The 17,559-nt window shown below is 59.6% G+C and overlaps 1 protein-coding gene across 19 annotated transcripts in view; it reads right to left on the reverse strand.

Annotated features, from left to right (window-relative positions):
* Positions 1-1,967: 1,967 nt before the first annotated feature.
* CAPN15 (calpain 15) overlaps positions 1,968-17,559 on the reverse strand; it is a 60,736-nt gene continuing 45,144 nt past the window's right edge. For 17 of the 19 annotated variants that reach the window (XM_037383897.1, XM_037383903.1, XM_037383908.1 and 14 more), the window contains 11 exons: positions 15,353-16,850; positions 11,250-11,458; positions 10,817-11,000; positions 7,856-8,079; positions 6,705-6,830; positions 5,868-6,020; positions 5,473-5,634; positions 4,935-5,164; positions 4,572-4,732; positions 4,080-4,259; positions 1,968-3,894 (listed from right to left, as the gene is read on the reverse strand). In XM_037383897.1, coding sequence (XP_037239794.1) covers positions 3,721-3,894; positions 4,080-4,259; positions 4,572-4,732; positions 4,935-5,164; positions 5,473-5,634; positions 5,868-6,020; positions 6,705-6,830; positions 7,856-8,079; positions 10,817-11,000; positions 11,250-11,458; positions 15,353-16,850 — 3,301 coding nt within the window. In that variant the 3' untranslated portion in view covers positions 1,968-3,720. Of the gene's footprint in view, positions 3,899-4,072; positions 4,260-4,571; positions 4,733-4,934; positions 5,165-5,472; positions 5,635-5,867; positions 6,021-6,704; positions 6,831-7,855; positions 8,080-10,816; positions 11,001-11,249; positions 11,459-15,352; positions 16,851-17,559 lie in introns of all 19 variants that reach the window. The other 2 variants (XM_037383906.1, XM_037383907.1) reach the window with 2 other exon arrangements.

A 17,559-nucleotide genomic window follows, 5' to 3' on the forward strand; every position in this document is an offset into this window, starting at 1 on the left:
GGAGCATCAGCACGCACTGTGATGCCTGAGCACCGACCCTGGGTGTGGAGGGGACCAGTGCGATGGGCAGCAGGAGCAGCGGGCAGCGTGGTGGGCTCACGCTCCCACAGCAGCCTGCCCCGCTTGTCTTGTCACACCAAGCATGACCCAGCATTCCTGGGGTGACTTGTGCCAGCACTTGGCTTTTTGTAGCCACAGCCCCTGCCTGCTGCTTTCGTTATCCCACATGCGCTTCAGCCTCTGATGCTCCTGAGGGTCAGTACCACAGCAGTCATCCTCCATCTCCCCCTATGTCCTGCTGTCCATCCCCTGTCTGTCCTTCCCCCAGACCCACCGTGACTGCTGCCTATCCCTCCTCCCACCCCAGACCTCAGGCTTCAGACACGCCAGAGTCAAGGGGTGACAAATTTACTGATGAAGCAACACCACTCTGAAGCTGAGGTGTCAAACACAATTTCATCTTTTGACACACAATTATATGTAATTATAAAGCTGTTAATGCTGGCTCAACCCTGGTGAATCATGCACAATTACGGTTTAATTTCACCTCCAGCCCTGCCACGACCACACGGCTGCTCTCAGCCCAGTCGGCGACCCTGGGGGTGTCCTAAGGGCTCCTCACAGTGTCCCAGGGCCACAGGCAGCATTGCTGCCATCCACTGCCATCCATGCACCTGCTCCCAGAGATGCTGACCCTTCCACACCCCGGCCCAGCTGGTGCATGGTGCCTGAGCCCCCAGCGGGGCAGGATTTGACCCCAGCATGCTGGCTGGCATGGGGCCCACCAGGACATGGCCCCAGGGAACTATGACCCGTGGGGAAAGTGGAGCGGTTGCCCAGCTGGGCTGGCCGTGTGGCCACCATTGCGGCAAGGGCCACTGCCGGGTCACTGGGCTGAGATGTCTGAGCGTGTCCTTGGCTTGGAGCAGCACAGAGCCAGGTGGGGGGACCCCGCTCACGTTTAGTGGTGGTCGGCAGCAGGTTTAGCCACACAGCCCAGCCGGCACCCCGGGAGGGAGCGGGCAGGGGGCAGGGGCGAGGGGCTGCGCGGGTTAAAGCCGGCTCTGCCAGCAGGGCTGGAGGAGGCCGAGGGAAAGGAGGGAGGCTGCGGTGCCCTCCCCGCCAAAATTAACTCTCCATCTGTTTCTCCCCGGCTGAGGCTGATGGCTTGTGACAGGGCCTCCTGAATGCAAAGATGTTTCGCCCGAAAAAATCTATTACAAGTTGCTGTAAGAAAAACCGAAATCCTCTCCTTCTGTCTCCCCGTGCTGGTCTCAAGGTGCCCACCGCGGGCGAGAGCGGGCTGGCAGCCGGCCGCCTCCGCTCAGCCGGAAAGCTCCGCAGCGCCAGCCTGCCTCGCCGCCGGCCCCACGGGGGGGGCAGGACGGGTGCTGCCCTGGGTGATGGGGAGGATGGTGGAGCTGCTCCTTCATCCCCAGCCTGGGCACGGTGCGGGTGATGCGGCGGGCATGGTCCCGGCCCCGTCAGAGCCCGCAGCCCGCAGGTGGGGAAACTGAGGCAGGAGGGGCCCTACGCGCGGCCGATGCTCAGCCCGGGGTGGGAGCCCCACAGCGGCCCCGGTTGCGGCGCGCCCGGGGGCCGGGGCCGCGCAGTGGCCGCGCAGGTGTCGCGCAGTGGCCGCGCTATGGGCGCGCAGCGGCTGCCCTCTCCCGGCTGCAGCGCAGCCCTGCTCGGCCCCGGGACGGGGCGGCTGCCGCCCGGTCTGCGGGACTCGCCGCATTTCGCGTCCTTCTCGCCCCCTGCCGCTCCCCCGCGCCCCGAACCGCGGCTAAAGGCTCGCGAAGCCTCAGCTCACCCTCCTGCCGTTTTCGGGGCGCCGGCGGGTGCCACCGCTCCGCAGAAACACCTTCAGCGCTCTTGGCTTGGACCCCCAAAGCCCAGAGCCCGGCAGCAGCCGCCCCTGCTTCCCCGCTGTCCCGCAGCCCAGCACGGCGAAACCAGGCAGCTTCAGTAAAAAACAAAACTTTATTTGGTCCGTCAGAACCTGAGTTTGAAAACCACCCATGGATAATTCATATCATACAGGGATTACTGATCTGATTTACAATTGATAAAATATCCTATGTTTCTTAAGAGCTGGCCAGTATTTACAGGGTTAAAAATATTCACAGCTCAGAAAGACAGAAAGTGGGGGGGGGGGAAGTAAGGAAGAAAAAAGGAGGAAGGAGCAGGGAAGAGAGAAAACAGAACAACAAAAACAAGGACAGAGCTTGGCTCAGCAGCCCCGGCCAGGGGGGCTGGCAAGGTGCCAGGGCAGCCCACCCCCCTGGGACACACAGAGGGCCATGCAGGCCAAAGCCCCCAGCCCACACATCCCCCTGCCCAGCCCCACAGCAGGGATCGGGGCACAGGCTGCCCGCTGGCACAGTCCCAACCAGAACAGGGCCCAGCATGTCCCACTGCTCCCCCAGAGCTGCAGGTCCCACAGCTTAGGAAGGAGAGGGTGACACCGGGGGACCCCTGAAACACCCCCACACACACACCAAGCCAGAGAGCCACAATGCCCTGAAACGGTGGGGGTCAGCCCCCAGCACCTGCCGGGGCCAGCGGCACCCCGGGGCCCTCACAAGCCTTCGCCTCATGCTCACTACCTTCCGCAGGACTCGGCTCATGGAGGATGGGGCTCTGTGGTCCCCCACAACGAAATCATACACCCCCCCACCCCTCCCCGGCACATGGCAACACAGTAAAGCCATGAAAAAACACAGACACTGCTCCCCAAAGCCCACGTCTGTACCTGCTGCCCTTCACCCCTCGCCTCCGCAGGGCATGGGGAGGGGAGCGGCCCCCACAGCGGGGGCTGAGCCCAGCTCAGGACCCATGGCTTCTCTCCAGGCACTGCTTCCACCGCCTGCCTTTGCATAGTAACACTTGTGTGACGAGTTGAGGGGGTTCCCTGCTGCCACAGCCCTCCCGAGCATCACCCCATGGCCTCGCTCCCCAGCCTGCGGTGGCGGCGCTGGGCACCTCTGGTTTCATTCCCAGGTGCGGTGAAAACCCCTCAGCAGCAGCTTTCTAAAACAGCCCAGCACCCCCTCCTCCCCAGCCCCGGCACCAGTGAGGTGGATGGGGGTGGTCCAGGCACCATGCTAGACCCCCACCATGAGCAGCCAGGACAGGTGGCACCACGGCGGGGTGACCCCAGCACCCCCTGGCCCAGCTGTGGGACGTCGGTCCCGGCAGCGGACAAAGGGGGGAACAAGACAGCAGGAAGGGCCCAGGGACAGACGGAGGGTCACACAGACGGACAGACATCAGAGGTATATTCTTTTTTTCGCAGCGCCAGGGCCCTGGCGCTGCGGGAGGGGGCAGAGTCCTGAGCGTGGTGCCGAGGAAGGGCCTTGACAGCAACCTCCAGCCCCCCCCCTCTCCCGCAGCCCCCCCGCTGCATGCCAGGGCAGGGCAAGGGCACCGGGCCCCAGCGCAGGTACAGGGCAGGTGGGATCCTGAGATGGCCCCGTGCCCCCAGCCGCTCCTCATAAAGTGCATGGGGGGACGGCAGTGCCAGGGCGGGGGGCAGCAGGCAGAGCTGGTCCTGGCCCTGAGAGCTCGCCCCGGCCCCACGGCGTGGGGCAAAGTGCTGGGTGTCACGCTCTGGTTCTGCCCCACGGCTCAGCGCTGACAGCTCGGGGGGCGACCCCAGGCCAGAGGCTCGGTGAAAATAAGGGGGGAGAAGAGCGGGGAGGGGGAGGCGCTTCGTCATAGGGGCCGTGGGCCGTGGAGCCCGGCGACCTCAGGCGTGAGCAGCGGGTTATGGGTGCCCTTTGTTGACATCCAGTCATTGAGGAAGGCCTGGGTGGCTTTGCGGTGCGCCAGACGGTGGGTGATGGAGAAGCCGGCGTTACCCTCCAGTTGGGAAAGGATCACCAACACCTGCCTGTGAAGAGAGCGACGGGCTCAGGGCCAGGCAGCTGCCTCTGCCCCTGCGATGCCACCCCTCCCTGTCACCCACCCTCTGCCCACCCCTCCCTGCCAACCCCAGGCCCTGCCTTGCTCCAGGCCTCCTGCCTGCCCTGGCTGGGCAGCCCCCCAGTGACCCACCCCTGCCTACCCCGGACCTGTGCAGGGGGGGGGACGCTGTCCTGCGTTTTGAGGCTGCCGCGCGTGGAGACGACGTTGAAGCTGTCGGTGCAGTCGCACTGGACATGCAGGTAGGACTTGGGGTGCCGGTTCTCCACCACCACAATGAGCCCTGCCCAGCCGTGCGTCAAGTAGTAGCATGTCATCCCCTCTCGGCCCTGGAGCAAACAGCAGGGTCAGGGGTGTGAAGCCTCTGGGCACCTCTGCCCCCGAATCTCAGCCCCCGGACCAGCATCCCCCACCTCCAGCCAAGGGCCGCCCATCCGCCGGGGTACCCCACGCTCCCCCAGGGAGCAAAGAGGGTGGGCATCCATGGGGTAGGAGGGGATGAGGTGGCAGCCAGAGCTGGCACAGTCCCGCCCGACTCAGGACACAGCAGAGACAGGGTCCAGGCTCCTGCCGGCAGCATCATCCCCTCCCCATGGCAGCGACCGGGAGGCCAGCCCCTGCCCTGCGCCATCTGCACCCACCTCATGGCGCTCGCCCTTGTTCTCGGTCAGCAGGATGATGGCGTCCGCCAGCGTGGTGGGCTGCGCCTCCACCTGCTCCACCATCACCAGGCGGGAGCTGTAGATGGCCAGGATATAGCTGGAATAGTCAGTGGCTGGTCGGCTGCTGGTGGGACTGGATGCTGCGGAGACACATGAGGAGGACCAGTGAGACTTCCTACCACCCCCACAGTCCCTGGAGCAGGGTGCTGCTGGGCTGCAGCTCATGCAGGCAACCTCCACCCCGAGGAAGGTCCCCACGGTGCAGATCACGGGCTCTGCCACCTCTGCCTCCCCCACGGTCTCCGCCAGCACCGCAGTGGGGAGGGTGGCCCAGCCCCTTACCCTGGGCGGCAGCGGGGCCTGCCAGGGCAGCGCTCCAGTGGTTGAAGGCACAGCACACGACGGCGTACTCGCCCGGCTCCAGCATGACGTCGCAGTTGACGAACTTCTTGACAGCTCGTTTGCTGTGAGCCATCAGCCGGCCCAGGCTCAGCTTGTTCCCGCTGGTGAAGGTGGCCCGGAAAACCATGATGCACAGATCCAGCAAGTGGCTGTCCACCGTGTCTGACCGCCTGTGCCGGGAGGGGGAGAAGGGTCACGCGTCACCCGAGCGCTGCCCCGCAGAGCACGTGGAGGCCGCGGCAGATCCAGGGGATGAGTCCTCCCGCTGCCCCAAGCATCCAGCCCCAGGAGCCAGCCTGCGATCAGGGACTGGGTTTGGCTGAAACTTGAGCAGCCCCTGAGAACTGGAGAAATGGTGATGGGGGCCCATCCCTCAGCTCTGCAACCCGTCGGGATGGCACGGGGCAAGAGGGCAATGGGTTTGGGATTTCTCCTGGGTCCAGGTCACAGCTTGCAGCCCAAGCACTGCCCAGCTCACCTGCTGCCCTCCTGGAAGAGCGCAAACTCCAGGGCAGCACGCTCCAACACCGTCAGCGATGTCACCGTCACCGGCCCGTTGGCCTTGTTGGGGAACATGCCCTGCACACGCACCTCGTGCCAGTCTGAATGGAGTTTGCAGATATCCACGGAGTCAAAATACCTGTGGGGAAGCTGGGCTCAGCCCCGGCAGGCTCCTCCGCAGGTACACTGCTCTGCCCCCACACCCCAGCATGCTGCAGCTCACGCAGTCAGGAGCAGCAGGCACCTGCAGGTCACCTGCACCCCCCTGGGGAGGCCCAGTCCTGCCTACCCCATCCTGACCCCCACGTCCCATTTTCTGTCCCCTGTCTGGCTCCCTGCCCCATAGCCTCTGCCTTCTGGGTGCTACCGTACTTAATGAAATCGCTGTACTCCATCCAGAAGACGCCCTCGCTGCTGCCATGGGGCATTAGGTCATGACGCAAGGGAGCCGGCCAGTGCGGCCACTCGTCAGACCAGCTGCCGTTCCAGGAAAAGCGGCCCCAGGGGTTTCGGAGCCGCAGTAACCTGGCACAAGGGGAGAAACAGTGTCAGAATCCCAGGAGGATGGAGAGTGCAAGGAAGATCACCTCGAGATACTCTCCCAGGTCTGCAGACCCAGCCAGCCCCCGGCAGAGAGCATCACGCTACTTCTGCCCCTGCCTTTCAAAGCCCTCAGAGCATCCTCCATGTAACTTGCCATCCCCCCCATGGACCCAGATGCTCTTGTCTGGCAGCTCCGGACCTGCTGCAGCTCCCTTTGCCCTTCCATGCCGAGAGGGCCTCCGGCTAGGTGCTGCGGGGATGAGGCTCAGCCGGGGAGAGGCTGCCGAGCATGACACGGCTGAAAACGGGGCTTTGTACAGCGGGCAGGCTGTCGGAGGCAGCACCCGCTTCTGTGCCCCCACCCTCCAAAAGTGAGAAGGATGCCCTGACTGCCTCATTGAGTGGGAAGAGCTCAACTCAGTCCTCTGCATCTTGTGAGACCAGGTGAACCATTCCGCACCACAGGGCGCTCTGGACAGCTCACATGACAACAGCGTTTATGTGACACCTTGGGACGGAGAAACAGCCCTTGCTGGCCATGATGGGATGCCGAAGAGCCCCTGAGGTTTTGTGTAGCAGGTACCCAATTACCCACCCCCCAGGTTTCTGCTGGGGCTGTTGGCAGGAACATCAGCTGTACCACACCAGCCTCCACCCCGAACTCACCTGAAGCCTTGGACGTCCCGCACATCCAGGATGGAGTAGGCGTGCCGTGGACGGAGACCCATACTCTCGTAGGCCACATCGTCCACCTTCATGTTGCCTCCTCCACAGGACGCACCCATGAGGAACCTGCACAGGGGACAGTAAAACCTTCAGTGTCCTGCCGGGCCTGATACAGGGGGGAAGCTCAACCCTGCTGCTCGAGGCACGGGACAGGCTCCCTCCAGGAGGTTCCTGGATATTCCCTCTCTGCAACCACACTGTAAACCTCCCCAGTGCAGTGCCCCAGCACCACTGGCCAGAGCTCTGGGCAGCAGCGAGCTCCCTCCACCCGCTCACATGCATGCTTGAGCCCCGGCTCCGTGGCAAGCTTCTCTGAGCAGTGCCTTCACCTGCAGGGCTGAAAGCTCCTTCCGCGCACAGCAGAGCTTTACCCAGACCTCACCCGTTCTCCGCCAGGCCCTGGGATCCTGCCTGTCTCTGACGGCTGGCAGGGCTCAGCCACACAGAAAGGTGAGCGGTACCTTCACGGGCAGGTGGCCCGTTCCGTGGGGCTGAGGACAGGCTATTCGGGGTGGGAGGTCTGCACCAGCCAGCCCTGGGGGCACACCATGGGATGGGACCCATCAGCCTCCCATGTGGTCCTGTACTGTAGGCTGGCAGGGGCAACCCTGCCTTCAGCCAACCTAACTGTGCTCCTGCTCCTCCTGCCACAGCGATGAACAAGAGGTCTTTGCTTTCATTTTGTTGCCTATAGACTGCCTATAGTCATGCCCAGCTATGGCCAGCAAAGATGCCACATATGGGTGGGAAAGACGTGCAGGGTCAGGTACTTAATACAAAAAATCAAAAGCAAAGCAAGCAGGCTCAACGCCGGCCACTTCAAAACTCCTGCCAGTCAGCAGTAAACATGCACAGGTAAGTTCACCAGGATTTTAATCTCACGTGAAAACGAAATAAAGGAGAAATAGTTTCTCAGAGCTTAGAGGGGGAGCTCCACCAATGCTCCAGACGAGTACCATGGGTGGTGAACTCCCCGCTAGGTAATGCACTAGCCCCTCTCCTCAGAGCCTCTACAAACAAGAGTGGGCCCCCCTCACCCCCCTCTCCAAGTGTCCATGCTCCTGCCGCGGCACCCTCCTGCCTCGTCTTACCCAGCCTCCTTAGAACTCAGCATTTTGGCCCAGATGAGGTCAGTGTCAATGGGCTCCTCGCGAGGGTTAGTGGAGCTGACCTGCAGCATCAGGCTCTCGCAGGGGGCACCCGTTAGTGTAGCCAGGCCTTCAATAGCACGCCCCGCCTGGAGGGCAAAGTACGAACCATGCAGCTTGGCCAGGGCCTTCTCAATGAGGGCGACCCACAACTGCTTCCTCTGGGCCTGCAGAAAGAGGAAAAAACGCATCATGAGATGGGAAAGCAAAGGCAGCATGTGTGGACAATGCAAAGCCCCTCTCACCCACGCCTGCCAGCCCTTCTGCTGTGATGGGAGACGCAGAGGCAGGAGCAGCAAGGCCAAGTCATCAGGAGCTAGTCCGGATGGGGACAAGGGTGAGCCTGTTCGCCACCTGCTCGGTGTTTTGTTTGCACCGTTTAATTCCCCTTGGAAAAACATCCTGGAGTGAATGTCCAAGAGGCCCTGGTGCTGACAGAGCTGCACCCTGGGGTGCCCCGGCAGTCAGGCTGGCAGGGGTGGGTGTCCACCTTGCAAGCTAACAGTCTCTTACTCCTGCTTCAACCTGGACTTGAAAAGGTTTAACAATGGAAGAGGATATTGAGCACATCTGGAACAGCTGCCTTTCACCCACACACTGTTGCAAACCAAAGCCAACACACCTTTGGCGAAGGAGGCTGCCTAGAGCACACACAGCCAGGGGACTGACTAGATTTCATCCACGGAACAGAAACACAGTTTCAAGGACAAGCTCCACAAACTCCCTGGCAGACTGGCAAAGTCCTCTACTCCAGCACAGGGACAGTGGCAAGACGTAATTCCAAGATGCAAGTTTTGCAGGGGGAAAACTCTCCCTGGAGTCACTTTGCTCTGGTGCCAGACTATTGCTCTTGGCATCACTAAGCTGATTACGGATTCAGAAAGAAATGCAGAAGCTGCACTAATGCACCCCGAGGTTTGCAAAGCCTCCATCAGCCACGGCAACGTGGGCTCAAGGCACAGCCTTTACCACTCTGTCCAAGTCATTGTTGCAGGTCCTGAGCGTGCCACAGGTGCAGTCACCAGCTGTGCTTTACCTCTCGTCCTGGGTATGTTGAGGCTGGGGGGAGATGCCTCCGCTCCAGCCCCTGCCTGCAGCGAGGACGCAAAGAGGAAGATGTATGAGGACTGAAGACAAGGAGACATTTGCTGGCTTCTGTGTCCCCAGCAAGTCGGGTTCGGTACCCAGTGCTTGGAGGGCAGCAAGGGAAAAGCACTGGTACGCTGTGACTGTGTGCGACTCACAGGTGGCAGCCAAGAGCTGGGAGAGGAAAGGAGGGCATGAAGATTTCTTTCTGATGGATAAAGAAAGCTTACAAGTGCTTTCCACCGGTTTTTGAGCCCACAAATCCATTTTGTTTATTTTTGCCTGAGATGCAGCCACAGAGCTCAGATAAGAGCCTGATTTTCCTTCCTTTGGAAAACTCTCTGCTCTCTCCCTCATCTATCTCACACAGCTAAACACTCAGCGGAAAAATGTCATCATGATTCAGATGACCCTGGAAACAAAGGTAAGGCAAGCCCAGCCCACGCGACAGCCTTCAATCTTAAAAAAACCAAACTTGAAATGTGTACGAGAGGAAAGATGGATGGATAAGAAAAAACCAAGACGGGCAAATCTTATACTGAAAATAAATGCACGCATCTGGACCCTCTCTGTCTACTGAAAGGCAAAATGTAGACATAGACTCCTTCTTCTTCCCCTCTCCAAAGTTTCTCCTTAACAGGACCGGCTTCCAGCAGCACTGGCAATCACTGTGCCCCACTCAGTGTCCCTGGTGGGATCACCCGCTCCGCTATGACAGTGGCCAGGCAGCCCAGGCTTGGCAGCGCTGTGCCTGAGCCTGCACGGCGTGAAGACCCTGCCACTCTGCCCAGGGCTGGGGTAAAGGCTCAGGAGCCAGAGCTGCCAGCCGTGCCAGGACCACTGCCTCACAAGGCCCATTAGCTCCAGTGCAATTAGCAGTTGGCCCAGGACTGGGCCATATCCATGCTGCAGAGGGCACGGGCTACCGAGTCTGCTCAAGCTGTGCCAACATTAAGGTTCCCCAAATACAGAATTCTCTTCAGGCCTCATTTCCCCAGCTGAAGCCCTGTCCCGACACCTACACATGATGCCGCCTCGGGCTGTGTGTATTTTAAAACAGGGATTTGCAGAATAAAGTCCAACCCAACAGTCCTGGGTCCCTGCCTCCTCTTGACAGCGGCACTTTGTTTTGTTTGGCAGTTTTTGCCGCCTGAGTTTCAATAAAGACATTCTCAGTCTCCTTCATGGCCATGATCCCAGCAAGCATCCCTGGGCCTGGCAGGCAGGGCAGGACATAATGCGCAGGGATGTCCTGAAGTGGCTGAGGGAGCTCGTTAATCCTACAGATCCCACTGAGTGTGCTCAAAGCAACCGGGCACCGGCTGGAAACAGGCTGATTTGTCGAGCGATCCCCTCCCTCTCCACGGTCCCTCGGTGGCAAAGCCAAGCTGCCAGACCTCCCCGCAGAGGGAAGAAACAGCTTTCCCTCAGCCCCTTACCGTGCAAAACACACGGGTTAAAATATTTTCCTTTTGCTGTGAAGAGTAAGGATGGTTTCCCCCACAAGTGAAGTGGCTGTGCTACAGGGAGGAGCAAGGGAAAAGCAACTGCAACTTCTCCATTGCAGCCTGGAAAATGCCAAAAGGGGCCTAAACAGATTTATATTATGGTCTCAAAGAATTCAGCTGACTTGAGGATGCAGCAAAAAGCAGGGTCGCGAGCTGCAAATTCCCCATGCAGCACCGAGTAGGGGCCTCACTTGAGCCACAGCAGTATTTCTTTTCCACCTCCTCCATCAGTCCTCTCACAAGCCTCCTCCTGCCCCTGGAGCACTGCCCACCCCCTCCCAGCACCCCTTTTCCCCCCAGGGCTGCTCACCTGCGAGAAGAGAAGGTATCCGCACTCATCGCACGGCAGCATGTCATCCACCAGCACCGTGGTCCATGTGCCATCCTTGCACAGCCGCACCTGGTAGGCACCCTCGGGGCACAACGTCCTTGTGATCATCACCCTCTCCACCAGCTCCGGCCGCTCAGCCAGCACGGCCAGGGCGCTCAGGAACCTGCCGGTGGGACGGGACGTGGGACGGTCTCAGCGGTGCACAGGCAGGCAGCATGCAGCTGCCCAGCCACGCAGCGCCGGGGACTGCGGTCTGCAGCCACTTGGTAAGGGGTGAGGCAGAGGATGGGGTACACGCCTGGGGGTTATAAATGGGTGTGAGTAGGGCTGAGGGGTCTGATCTGGAGCTGGATGAAGGGGGGGGCAAGGAGGAAGGGGCAGGAGGGTATCAGCCCGGCTCACTTCCCCTTACCAGCAGTTCCCCAGCAGTCCCTGCAGGATATCCGAGGGCCTGGGTGTCCGAAACACCGACCACTTCACTGATCGGTCCTTGAAGATGCTACAGTTGATTTCATGGGGTCGCAGCCACTGTTTCACCCTCTGCTGCACGCTGTCACCTTCTGGGAATCCCACAGACTTAGGCCCAGGGTGGAAACTGTCATCTACAAAATTGACTTTGTTCTGCGAGAGCAAAAGGCAAGGAGAGCATCAGTGCGCAGCTGTGCGGCGCACAGCTCCCCGGGGCCTCCTGGGACAGGGGGCTGGCCTGGAAAGCTTCCCACTGCACCCCCAGGAGTGAGCACAGCCCCCAGCCCTCCTGCCTGGCCCGGGCAGCCCCTTCGGATGCCGGGCAGGGGAGCATGCCCGGGGCCGGGTGTCTGCTGGCAATGGCATAGACGCATTTTACACATCGAGCCCAGTGTTCAGCCCCACCACGAGTCAGCTCTCCTCTCCGGCCCCCAGGCTCTGGGCTGTGACTCCAATTTGCCTTTCCTTATTTCACAGGAACCTCCCTGGGCAGCGACTGTCTCTCGCTTTGTGCTGGTGCTAAAAGCTGGACCGTGGGGGACCTTGGCTGACTCTAAAAGTGGCAAAGCACACAAACAGCAAGCCTGCGAGGAGCCACTTGGCAAGCAAACCGTTCTCAGCCTGAGCCCTGTGCTAAGGGCTGAGCTGCCCCAGCCCCAGAGGGGAGGTGCTGGGCTTGGCAGTCCTGTGCCACCCCCAAGGTGGATGTTAGGGGCAGCTTTCGCAATTGGATTCAGCCAGACCACAAACAGGCAAGCAATTCCGGAAGGAGGGTGTCCCATGTCCGAACCCACCTGCAATAGCTGTTGCGTATTAAATAAAATAGGATGGACTGAAGGGCAGATAATCCCTCAGGCACTAGCCACAGAGGCAGGACGGAAGCACAGAACTTCACCAAGTGGGGAACAGCGGCTTTTTCAGACAGCTTAACACAGGGTGAAATAAGAACCAGGATTTCTTTATTGTTGTTAATTAAATTATTTCAGCAAAAGCCGGCTCTCATTTAAATTAGCTTTTATGCACACCAAACTAGTAGTTGTCCTTCCTCTTTTGTTGCAATCCTACACGAACGCTTTATACGTGGTGCCTCAATTAGCACTTGCAGCTCCTCTTTTGCAGAAAGGTGTTTTTCAGCTAATAGATTTCACTGTTCAAACACTGATGTGGGCCAAAAAGGACACGTCCCAGGGCTTGCTGGCTTTCTCAAAGGAAGCCTCTACCCTGTGCAGCTGACAAGCAGCCACCCATCTCATCTTGCCACACTCTGGCCTCGCACACTCACCTCTCAGGGTGCAGCCGGGGCTCCTCAGGAGCCCACTGTGCAAGGCAGCAGTCCTGGAGTCACAGCCTGTGGGCATCGCAAGCTTTCTGTCCCCTGTGGAGTCACTGCGGTACTTTTCCAAGCAGCAGAGGTGGAAGAAGCCTTCAGCCTCCCCAGTACCACGGCCAGGGTCTCATCAGGGCCAGGACAGCATGCAACAGGGCTGCAGGAGCCTGGACATGAGCCCACAGAGCTCACCAGCATCGTGACGGAGGCAATGCGAGAGCTGCAGCAGTGCAGTGCCCTAGCAGCATCAGGAAAGCCTGCCTAACAAGCTAATTACCTTTATATCATGATGTCTCCCTTCACATACTTGTAAATGCTTTAGAGAAGTTTTCACTACCAATATCCCTGTGAGACGGAGGGAAAGAGAGGCACAAGAGCTGCAGGAGCAGCATCAGAGCAGAGGGGAGAGGAGCAGGTAACTCCTCTCACGCCCAAGCAGCGACAAGCCTGCTCACAGATGGTACCAGATGAGTAGCCCTGCTCATTTCTCCTGCAAGGTGATCAAACTGGGCATCGGATCTCCTTCACTCCTCCTGCTCTGCCAACAACCCCCTTCACACCGTTCTGGACCAGAAACATGACCTCTGCTGCCACCCCTCTGGGACTTCACAGGCCAAGGAAGGCTGCTGCCTTGCCCCGCACGGCCTTGCTGCCAGTAGCGAGTGGAGAGCAGAGATGGATGGACAAAAACAGAAAACAGAGATGGAGCCTCCCCTGGCACACAGAAAGGCTCCGCAGGCGGAGGTGCCAGAGCATGGCACAGACAGCAAGAGTCCGGGGCTGTCCTTCTAGCTCTGCAGGACACACCGATGTGTGTTGTTACTGGGAAAGGGGGAAGGATGGTTAATCAGAGGAGCAAGTAAGCGTGATACAGTGGGATAAGCAAGAGTGGGGGCAGCACGAGACAGGGAAGCAGATGTGTGGTGCAGAGGCAGCTAGTGGAGAGGTCAGCTCTGCTCTCCTCCCAGACGGAAGAGAAAGGGTAAAGCTAGAAGCAGGGGCCACGTACCAGAGAGTGTTGGAAAAGGCCCCCCTGGAATAGCAGAAGAGGGAGCACCCACAGCAGGAGCAGCGCTGCAAGGCAGGCAGCTCCACGCGACTTGGAGCAGGGGGGACAACAGGCGGAGGGGAACTTGGCCAGCCTGGCACTCTCCTCCAGGGGAAGGCTAAACAGCCTGTGAAACACCACGGACAGAAGGAAAGCTTGGAGGCTGCCTTACGTGCCAGCCCAACCAGGAGCAGGGGTGGGAGGCTGCAGGCACGCTGAGAGCAGAGAGCATGAGTATGGGAGCAGCACTGCCCCACACCGCAACCAGTCCTTCCCTCGGACCTGCAGAGCCCTTGACCTACCACAAACACTATCAGAACATAGCAGTGGTTTAGGTTTAGGGGGATTTTCAGGAGATGGCCCACGCTGATCTAATAGCCCGTTACTGCCAGCTTAGCGAGCTGAATGGGCTCAGCCAAAGCTCTGACCAAGAGCTGTGCTGGATCAGGCAAGGCAGACTCCCCTCCTCAGCAGCAGCAAGCTGCTAATTCAACTTGGCTGTCTCACAATTCATCCTTCAGGCCTGATTCTACTGGATATAAGATACTCCCTGCCTACAAGAAAAGCTACTCACTTGCTTTAAAGAGGGGGATAAGGAGAATCAGGGTGTGTCTGCTATAAAGGCACCCACATCTGTTAGGATGGACATGTAGCAATTGAAAAAAAAACAACCCACAACCCCAAACCAGGATCATTCTCAACAGCTTCTCTTCCAAACCAAACATCTCTGTGGTCCCCAGTCTGTGCAGCGGAGGCCCAGGCATGGATGCACTCCTCAGACCAGGCAGAGAAAGCCTTCTCTGTATGTCAAAATGGGACTGCAACTCCCTTTCCATCTGGTCCCAAAGAGCTGGAGGCTTCCCCCAGAAGGAAAGCAGGGAAAGAGCAGTGTTCACAGGAGCGTCTTATGCCACTCAGGGCAAAAAATGTGGCCATCAGAGCGGTGTTTGAGACTGAAACCCGATAGATTGAGCCAGATACTTCACAGTGGGAATGGAAGGCACTAGCATGCACTCCTGAGACACTCACGTGGAGCCAGGGTACAGCTAAACCTCAGCTGTCTTTCCCAGACCAGGGGTGAGCCATTTGCAGCTGCAGCTGTGCATTCACAAGCACCAAACCCAAAAGCTCGCCTTGAACACTTGCAGTTGCTAGCAGTGGCAGCAGTTCCTCTGCCTGCACCCCTGCCAGTGCTTTGAGCCTCTGCCTGCTGCATCCCCAGACTTCCCGCACCCATGCACGTCGCAGCTGCTGCCCACAGACAGCAGTGCCACCAGCAAACCTGGACACACTCTTTCCCAGCCTTCCCGACCCTTGGACAGGGAAGGAGCTGTATTGACCACCTAAGAACGTCCCCTTCAAGCCAGATTTTCTCTCTTACTGATTTAAATGATCACTCAGTTTCAGAGTTAACACTCGGGCTACCTCACTTCAGACCAGGAGTGAACTGTATGGGTTGCCTTCAGCCCAGAGACTATCTTGCACCAATTTAAAATATTAAATTTCAGTGTTAACAACCAGCATCCCGCTGTTATGTGAAGATCTTCTCTGGGCCCTAAGACACAGAAGGCAGCCTGCCTGTGCCAAGCAACGCCCCAGACCCACGGGGGAGGCAGGAAGGGGTCCCCCTCCAAGTGAAGCCAGGAACAAGCCCAGTTCAGCAAGCACTCACCTCCCGGCAGAAGGTCACGATGTTTTCCCACAGGGCTTTGGCCTCTCCCTCATCTGTCTGCCGCCTCTTCTCCACGTGCATGCTCTCCCGTCTCTTCAGGGGCTTGAGGCCCTTGCGCTGGGCCACGTACTGCTGTGGGGTATGGCAGGCAACGCAGTGCTTGGCCTTGAGCTCGTTGAGTAAGGTGCAAGCAGGACAAGCCCACTGGCCTGGCCTCTCCTGGCTGGTGGGTAGCTGGGATGGGAAGAGGCGGGCGACCTTGCGGGCGGACGGGGCCCTGCCACCACAGGAGGAGCAGCCGCCCTTGTCGCAAGCCCCGCAGTCGGGGCAGCGAGGGGACGGCTCGCCCTGTGTCCCATGCTCCTGGAAGCCGTGCAGCTTGGAGGAGCCGCAGGCTTTGCACTTCTGGGCCAGGGTGGGGTTCTTCAGGGTGCACTTGGAACAGGACCAGGTGGTGAAGTCAGGGCTGGAGGGGCTGCACGGGGTAAATCTCACCGAGTCTCCCACCAGATTGATGGTGTCACTGCCTTTCTGGGCACTGCAAGCCTCGCATTTGCCAGCCCCAGCCGAGTTAAGCAGGGAGCAGGAGCTGCACTTCCAGTGGGATGGACTGACCTCCATCTCCTCCTCCAGCACGCTCAGCCGCTTGTTGGACAGCAGCTCCTGGAAGCGGGCAGCCGGGGCAGCCCTGGCCTGACCCTGCGGAGAGCCCTTCTGCCCTGCTGCACTCTGAGCCGCAGGCTGGGAGGCTTCGGGGCCCGGCATCTGCAGCTGGGGGGGCACCTCCCGGCGGCTTCGGGGCACAGGGTTGTTTTGGAGCCCCGGGGAGAAGGGACTGAAGGCTGGTAGCTTCTGGGCCTCTTGTTCCATAGCCACTGGGCCCTGGGTGGCCACGGTGTCACCATCAGAGATGTCTGCGGAGACTAAAGGCTGTGGGGTAGAGGGGGCCATGTGAAATCCGGCAGGGGTGATGACTTCAGGGACGACCAGCGCCTCTGGTGGGATCTTGGGCAGGGAGAGCTTGCGTGGGCCGCCGCAAGCAGAGCAGGAATTGGCCATCGGCGTGTTGTGCAGTGTGCAGCGCTGGCAAGCCCAGCCACTCTCCAGCTCTGCTTCATCGGGGCTCTTCCCCTCCGAGTCCTCACTGCTGCTTTCTGCCTTGGCAGCCTCCTCCTTGGACGTGCCCTTGGGCTCCGCAAGCACAGTGGGCTTAGGCAAGATGCCGTTGATGACGGGCAAGGGGGAGCTGCTGGGCCCTGGCTCTGGGGTGAAGCCACAAACCTCACAGGTTTCCTTGCCCAGAAAGTTCCTGAAGGTGCAGCGGGCACAAGCCCATTTCTGTTCCTCCACGCTGAGCCGCAGGATGTGGTTGAGGTCGGGCTTCTGGCGGGGGGCTTCGCATATGGAGCACTGCCGCTGGCCGACAGGGTTCAGAAAGGTGCAGCGGGTGCAGGACCACTCGCGGACGGCAGCCATGGAGCCAGGAGAGTGGGAGTGGCTGCAAGAAAAAAAGACAATAGCGTGAGGGCAAGGCCACCTGGTGCACGGGGGTGCCATGTGTTTCCCTGAGCTGGCATGGTCAGGACCTTGCTTCCAGGAAGGGCACAACCATCAATCCAGTCATTTCTCTGCAGACACTTGTTCCTCTGGCACTGACAATTTCTCCAAGAGCATGGCAATGCACTGGCTTCCACCCAAAACACTTTGGAAAGGGCACAAGAAACAGCCCCACAACGCTACCAACCCCGCTCTCACAGTAGGGATGCACGCCGGTGAGCAAGCACACCGCCTCGGTGCCCAACCTTGACAATTCTGTATGTCTGCAACTTGTTTGTACTCTCTGGAGGAGACCTCTGCCTTCCGGCTGCCTCTAGGGTCAATTCTTTCCTCCTTTGTCATCACTTGAGCCCACCTCTATTTCACTTTCTGTTTCTGTCTCTCTCCTCTCCTTTTGGCTCACCACCAGGGCTACACCACAGCTGTGTTATCCCACACCAGACACCAGCCAAGCAAAGAAAAGCAGGTTGTGGTGTGTGGTGGTGCTTTTACCTGGCTATAGGCTTCGGGGCCAGAAGCCTGGCCCAGCCAGCCTGTGAGCAGCAGCTCCGGCAGAAACAGGTCATGATGCAAAGCCATCAGGACAGCTCCCAGCATGTTCTGAGCTCAGGAGAGGGGAACACAGCGCCCCAGCTCCAGCTCCTGTCCCT

This window comes from Falco rusticolus, chromosome 4, assembly GCF_015220075.1.
Source record: "Falco rusticolus isolate bFalRus1 chromosome 4, bFalRus1.pri, whole genome shotgun sequence".
Classification (NCBI taxonomy): Eukaryota; Metazoa; Chordata; class Aves; order Falconiformes; family Falconidae; genus Falco; species Falco rusticolus.